This window comes from Parasteatoda tepidariorum, chromosome 10 (assembly GCF_043381705.1).
Source record: "Parasteatoda tepidariorum isolate YZ-2023 chromosome 10, CAS_Ptep_4.0, whole genome shotgun sequence".
Classification (NCBI taxonomy): Eukaryota; Metazoa; Arthropoda; class Arachnida; order Araneae; family Theridiidae; genus Parasteatoda; species Parasteatoda tepidariorum.
In genome coordinates, this window is record NC_092213.1 from 56,169,872 (window position 1) to 56,178,057 (window position 8,186).

General features: G+C 30.0%; 1 protein-coding gene across 1 annotated transcript; it reads right to left on the reverse strand.

The window, feature by feature from the left end:
- Positions 1-22: 22 nt before the first annotated feature.
- Positions 23-7,775, reverse strand: LOC107457404 (superoxide dismutase [Cu-Zn]; the record flags this gene model as incomplete). Its single annotated transcript, XM_043044930.2, is given in 4 exon segments — positions 23-140; positions 1,400-1,469; positions 2,566-2,662; positions 7,491-7,775. Coding segments are annotated over 4 exon segments (459 nt in total), but the record flags the coding sequence as incomplete, so codon positions are not given.
- Positions 7,776-8,186: the final 411 nt, after the last annotated feature.

Genomic DNA, 8,186 nt, shown 5'->3' on the forward strand with positions numbered 1-8,186 from the left:
TATATATATCTTTGTTCCTTACCACGATGGCTCGTCCAAGGATAGAATGAGGACCACAAAGCTTCAGCTGGGAATCAGCGATGTTGACTTGAGCTTTACCGTCGCTTCCTGCTACTATATTGCCTAAATCACCTACGTGTCTAAAATGTACAATAGATCGTTATTATTTCTAAATATTAAAAATTTAAAAATTATAATGAAAGCATCTAATAATTTTCCATTTGCATGGGCAAGATTCGACAATTAAATTATTCTGTAGCTGTTGCCTTTTGCTTACCAAAGATAAAATTTATTATTATTCCCGAAGTTAAAAATACTAGATATTACTGACACATTACGCACCAGCAACTTTTCCACAAAATATAATTTAGCTGTTATAGATTTGCTCTATCTCTCTCTCTCTCACTCTCTGGAGCTGAGAGAGTTAAATTTATAATAAAAAATGATCATTATTAGATCTGTAATTTAGTCGATTAAATCTACAGTTCGTGATTTTTTTAGATCAGTATTTAGTGATAACTTATTCACCGATAATTTCGAATAACGATCTGCGCTGAACACCGGTCACATAGGCACAGTGTAACAAGGGATCGTTGTTCGGAGGTTTTAAAGTAGAGGTCATAACTGACGACCAATTTTAAAACATTAATACTAGAACTACTGAATATTGCAGTATACTTAGAAAATCTGAAGGAGCCAGTCTGGTTATTCCCAAATTGTTTATGCGTAGATCAATTAGACATCTAAAATCTTAAAATATAATCATAATTACTTTAATAAGAAATGTATTAGAGACTCCATCATCAAAATTCTATGGTCTCAAAATTATTCGATTTGATTAAACGGAACTTTGACTTTTATATTTTATACTTATTTAATAGTTTCTTAGATAGTTGTGCTTCCTTTTTTCTATAAACAATAGTTAAAGTGTGTTAAAACACTCTTTTTCTATGAAGCTGGGGTTCTTTATACCTACTAAAGTGTATCTTATACACAAACCTACCTGGGGTGACGGAGTACCAACCAAAATTCTTCAGGAGCCACTCTGCCCCCCCCCTCTCGTTATTTTAGGAATGATTCTAGATATACTAGGTATCAGGTATTATAAGGCTAACACATAAATAATAAAATATGCACTTAAATAGGTTCAAATTATGAAAAGTCAAAAATACTCATTACTTTTAGTAAGTTATTTTTTGAATTACGGCGTAATAAAAAACAAGAGTGACCAAAATGGCCCTAGCAGCCTTACTAATAATAAACAAATCAAATTTTAATCGATAACAGTTTGTTGGAAAGTCAGATTGTAAGGAAAAATGGCACATTATCCGAATTCAGGACGTTTTAAATATGAATTATGTAACGTCCCGTAATAAAACATAATATATGTCATACATACCTTTCTTCATCAGCTGGTGCACCATGATTTTTTCCGTAAGGATTGTAGTGGCCACCAGCACTTCTACAACCTGAAAAAGTCCAAGCAAATTATTAAAGAATATTTGGTACTGTAGGTAAAAATAAATATATCTCTTTTAAATATCGCACGTAACTTCCGATGATCGTATTTTCACGTACTAAGTGCCAATCTTAATCCAAAGAGTTGGCTACAAATATTAATTAGTGTTAACTAATTAACACTTTCATCCTAAGGACGAGATATATCGTCTTCCATGGGAAATCCCTATGAGCTAGCGACGAGATATCTCATCCTCTTTTCTTTTAATTTTAGCGCTATAAGTGGAACTCATTGCTTAGGGTGTAAGAAAAAGCCGCGCTACTGCTACGCGGATTCTTCAAACTATTGTTATTCTAGGCGATATTTTTTTTTCTATCTTTTATTTTGTTATAAATATAAAACAAATTTGTGACCCTCATCAAACAAAGCAATTTATTTTTTTTAATTATATCCTCCCAACTCCTCAAAAAAAATAAGGTTAATTTTTAATGCTATTTTACCAATTCAGTGAAATTTCAATACAAAGATGGTCAGCTTATCAGGTTTCACAGTATTTCCCCAAGATCTTTAATGGGAGAATCATACTAATTATTTTGAACATAAAAATCCTAATCCCAGCACTTAATTTGTGTCTAATTGTTATCACCTTCGTTGAACAGGCAGTCCGTACCAGATTGAAGGTTAACAGCATTCAAATCCAAGACCTATTAATTTTGAATACAACCCAGAGGACGAACGATCAAGCATTGTGATAAATTGCATTTTAAATGAAATCTTATAATTGGATTTGAGCCTAACAATATTCATCTCCATTGCCTTGTAATTTGGAATCCAATGCAGAAGACTAATAAACTCTTGGTTTATGCATTCAAATTCGTGAAGGACCTTTTAAGTTAAACTAATTCACATTCACTAATTCCGACGTAAAGAAAACTGTAAACAGTGTCGTCAACAATGTAGCCCATGCAATCCAATTTTGAATTGATCAGTAATCAATGATCAATGGGATTTGAATCTCTGTTACCGCTATGAAAGATGAGCGCTAAAAATATGCATAAATTGCAATGCTGCGTTCTTTAATTATGATTATATTTTAATTCACCTACCATTAGAAAGATCACCGTATTCATGAACATGAAAGCCGTGCTGTCCTGCAGTTAAACCACTGATTTCTCCAGTCACAGTTACAGGTGCAGTTACACTCTAAAATATATAGTAGTGTTCTTATTATATTGATTTGTCAATTTTTCAAGACTTGTGAATGAGAAGGAAAAGTTATTTGAAATAATTGTATCAAACTTTTTATATTTCAAATAATTTTTGTATAAAACCGTTTTATATTTCCATTCATTTTTGTTTCTTCTCATTCACATCTGCCAAGTCTATTTTTGAGCAATTTAAAAATGTTTTTGCGGTAGCGTAACAAATATTAGTTTTATGTAACAATAAGTTTTATTTAGTTTATCACATGAAAAATTATTCAGAAATATTCGCAAAAGTTGACAGCTATGATACTTATAAATAATGAGTTTAAAATTCAAAGTTTCGACAATAGTCTATAAATCATTCGCAATTCGTTTATTTTTTTAGAACTTAGAAAGGAAAAACAATATAAACGAGAATCGTAATAGTTAAAACCGAATCGAGATCCGAATAGTTATTTTAAGTAGCAAAACAATCGAAAATCGACATTTTTCATTTTCTATCCAAATAAAAACAAAACTTATCTTTCAATCACATAGTCATGAAGAATCATTATTGAATAAGAGGAAAACAAAGCATAAAAATCAGAAAAGCACTCAATGAAGCATTCAACTCAATGACAAACACACTTTACTTCTTCAAATTTTCAGCAATTGTTTACAGAAGATAGTTCGAAGCTTTATTTCTTTTCATTTAAAGGACAATTTGAAAGCACATCCTCTTAAACTACTATTATGGATGAAATTTATTTGCATTGATAGATGTATTTTTAGCAATACAGACGGACACCATTTTGCTTTTAGTATTCTTAAGACTTTTTTTCTCTGACATATTTCCTTATTCTCATCAAAAAAAAAAAATCGCAATAACGATTTTCATCCATTTTGTTGGGGAAAATCGCTATAGTTTTCAGAAATTACTCTCTAATGCTACGTATGTATTTCAGCAAAGTTATATTTTTTAAGTAAATAATTTCGGCTATTTTAAACTTAGTTAAGATTTATTGCCTTTTCAGTTATCATAATTTTAGCATGATTTGTATTTAAATTATAGCATTTCAATATTAGATCACGCTCAGATCTGTGTTATTGCATGTCTTATTTAGATGATAAACTAATTGAAAACACGCATGCTAGACATACTTTTCATGAAATGATTTGTCGTGATTCGCCTTCACACAAATTGTGAATTTCATATTTAAATTATAGCGTTTCAATATTAGATCACGCTCAGATCTATGTTATTACATGTCTTATTTAGATGATAAACTAATTGCAAACACGCATGTTAGTCATACTTTTCATGAAATGATTTGTCGTGATCCGCCTTCACACAAATTGTGAATTTCATATTTAAATTATAGCGTTTCAATATTGGGCCACACGCAAATCTATGTTATTGCATGTCTTATTTAGATGATAAACTAATTGCAAACACGCATGTTAGTCATACTTTTCATATGATTTGTCGTGATTCGTAATAACATGAATCTCACCTTAAGTTATATAATTTAAATAATACCTTACACCTGAGTTATGTTTGTTCTCACACGAGCAATACAATTAATATATATTTTTGGATTAATTCATTAAATCAACTTATCTCAAAAAACAAAACAAAAATTAAACTTATTTAACCGTCTGCTTCCGTTTCATCCTCGTCTTCACTGAAATCCATATTTCGTGTTTTGTACTGTAGAATTTGACAAAGCGTTTTTTTTTTTTTTTTTTTTTTTTTTTTTTTTTTTTTTTTCAAAGTTATTCAAGAATCTTTTTACAAAAATTCTATAGATTTTGTTGGATTTCATTTATTATTTCTGAAAATTAATATTGGTTCGAATTAACCATAATTCCGAACTGCATGGTGCTTCCGTACTTCAACTTTATCTATGGGCAATTCCCAAGCTAACAACTCGATGTTGAATTCTAGATAAGGAGTTGCGACAGACCATCTCTTTACAGCTATGTCAGTAGGAAATTTGAGTAAAAGAAAAACATGTGTTAGGAAAATGGTCATTCAGGCTTAGAATTTTAATGTGTGTTTAATAGCAGAGATACACGTTCTGTGGGTATTGTGAAAGATGTTTTTGTGATCTACATCTTTTTGTGATATTATTGCTATTGCTTATGATAGCAAAGTTTTTATATTTTTCCTATACTCATATCCGCCAACAAGAAGATTTTTTTTCATGAATGTAAAATGCATATTTAATAACTATTCTTTAGTTTATTAAATCTATTAGAATGAAACTTCAAGCACCGCAACAGAATACAATAATTTAATATAAAATAAATTAACATATATTGGATGTTTCAAACTCATGAGCAAAAGTTTAAGGGGTGATAGAAAACATCTAAGCAAGCAATTTTCTCCATATGGACTGACAGCAAGAAGTGAATCCAAATTAAAGTTTTCAAAATTTTGATTGGTTCTGCCAGCATTTTAAAAACATCAACGCATAAAACTGGAATAAAGTAGCTTAACTTTTGAATCATTCATACGTAGTGGATGAAAAAATAACTACTAATCATATATACTACACACACCATCATACTTAAACACAAACTTTTAACTGTATAAGTTATTTTCTAAGTAAACATAGAGAGTTGGCAACTTCGCTTAGATTTTAATTATAGTTTAGAACTCCTTGATAGTCGAGCCATTTTTCAAAACTTGAAATTTTTCGCGAGTCGCAATTAAATACGTATTTAAAAGGTATGCAAAAAATGTATCAAATATTTTTTTTTTTACATAAATTATATTTATTGAAGACATAAGTAAAAGTACAAAATATGTGTACTGAATTTAAATGTTAAACACATTTATTTTACTTCTTTTGATAATTCTTTAAAATTTAGTAAATAATTGGTGACAGCCCTTTTCAGTAATTCTTTGCGATGGTGGTTAGTTAATACTGATCGGTGTTTGGATTTCACGAATTTTAAAGAAGAATAAAATGATTCACATAAGTACGTTGTCCCGAATACTTAAATAATTCGACAAGCAGCCCTTTTTCATTCAGGATACTTCGATTCTGGTAAAAATTTCCAAAATTCAGTAATCGACGTTGACTTATATTTTAACTGTAGAGCTTGATCTTTTTGCATCTCTATTAATTCTAATTCTCCCGATGCTTTTTGTTTCATAATTATATTGGAAAGGGGAAACTCACCTTGAATTCAACAACGTAGCACTTAGTCTTTCATATTTGTTCTCAGTAATTTGAAAGACATTTTGAAACACATACGGAACGATAATAATTTTTTAAAATATAATAGCACCAATATGAAAAGGGAAGGTACATTTATCGAGAGCCGCATGTGGCTCGCGAACAGCAGGTTGGCCATCCCTGGTTTAGGATGATTATTAATAAAAATTCCAATGAATTATTTCTTAAAAAAAGTTGTGGTAGATTTCTGCAATTTAAAAAAATTTTTTTTAGATATCACTTCAATTTTTCTACGTCCGGTAAGAAAGATATCAAAGATTTATAAAGAAGCCATAAATCTTCGTTTTTTTACAATTACGACTCGAAGCTCCTTTACTAAAAATATTTTATACTTACCACACTAAAAACTAATAATAATTTTTTTTAATTTTGCTCCCTTTTTTTGATTTTTAAAAAACACAAAAATATCGAAAAATAATGCATTGCTGCCTCGCAATAAAAGCTTACACAGTAAGATTAATAAATTTTATACCGATAATAAGCACTTGCATTTTGATCGACTAATTTAGTTAAAATAAAAACTATTTTACAGTGATGAATAGAAAAATACTAAAAATCATATCTTCACTGACAATTAGGAATTTTTTTAAATAAATTTATCATTGTTTGTACACAAATTTGTAACAACATACTAGTTACCTTGGTAAGTTTCATTAGCTGTTGTAATTCATTAGCATTGTATTTCATTATATTAAGATAAGTTTACCCTCAATAACTGTTATTAAATTATGTCAAATGAATCCATAAATATAGCTGATATAACGTAAGTTTTAAAAAATATTAGTTTTGCATTATTAAAATAGAATTGTTTTCGTTACTTGCTTTTTGACTACAGACATAAAGCAAAATATTCCACGCCTGATATGACTTACGGCAAAAACTAACAAATTAAACAAAAATATCGAAATTTACAACGTTAGTTTTAATAATTAAAACTTATTTAAAAATCACCCCTTTTTATCGTAGAGTTATTTGCAGGCTTGAAAGTGAAACCGAAAACGAGACATAACTGGTAGTAAAACCGTTTCAATTATAATTGGTTTTTGTGAGGTGTAAAATATGCTAAACTGTTTTTAACTTTAACTGTTCATCACTTTGAATTTACTCGCTGGTATAAAGCAGTCCTACAAACATGGTATAACTGTTAAAAAAAAAGTTTGTTAGTCATGGTATTTTACACATCCCGAAAATAAGCTAAAATTAAAGTATTTTCTTACTCGTTGTCGTCTTGATATATAAAATGAGAGTCGCTGTAGTCCAATTATTTGAGGGGGACTAAACTAGAATACACAATCACACTGGTTTTTTAAATTCCACGCATAAAATATTCTTCAATTTTCTAAGCATCCGCAAAAAGAATAATCTCTTTCTTGATTTTACCTTTCGATGTTAAAACCATTTAAATCGATGATAATTCATGAAAAGTTTCTTTATTCGTCAGAAACATTGAAGGGGCAAGGATTCCCAGGGTATATAAATACTTTAACCCTGGTTTAGCATTAAATATTTTCAAACTTCTCTAATAAACGCTTTTTACATCAAATTAAAACTAACGACTACAAAAAGGAAACACTAAATCTATTTTTGATCATGACTTACTGATCTTTGGCGTCTTAAGCGAATTATTCCACTAACAGTGCCATTGTGTATTCGACAAATGGCACTATAAACGTCACATTCAATACCACGATTGGCACGTTCAATAGGTTGAGCTGCGTCAGCCAGATTCAAAACTACCACCAAGGTCGCCAAGAAAACGATCGGAAAATTCATTATTTTAAAAGAAAATTGTAAACTTGACCAGATGCAAACACAAATTTTCAATTTTTCATTTAGTCTGATAGAGACACATCCGGAACTTAATTGCCGCCATGTGATGGCCAAAATACATGACGTCACATCGGATATTTATTCAGATACAAACAAACGATAAAAAAAGATAATGAAAAAGAAATTTTTTTTGTTTTGTTTAACTATCGTCTGAGGTGTCAAAGATATTTTGTTAACATGTTATTGCTAGGTGGCCTTGGCCAAGAGGAAAAGTTCGATTATGTGGGTAAGTGAAAAAAGAGGTCAGAACGTGTTCTGTAGTTTCATCAAGGATGGTAGACTTAGCGTGACGAATTGAAAATGGAATGTTGGCGAAATTGTAAAAACATACTTTCTATCTTTTCGCCTTAGAGCAATGACTTACAATAAATTTGCATATTCATAAGAAATTTGTTTCGCTCACAAACAAGTAGAAAAAATCAGCTCGTTTTCCTAGAGTTCATAAAACTTCTAAAATGCTTTCCT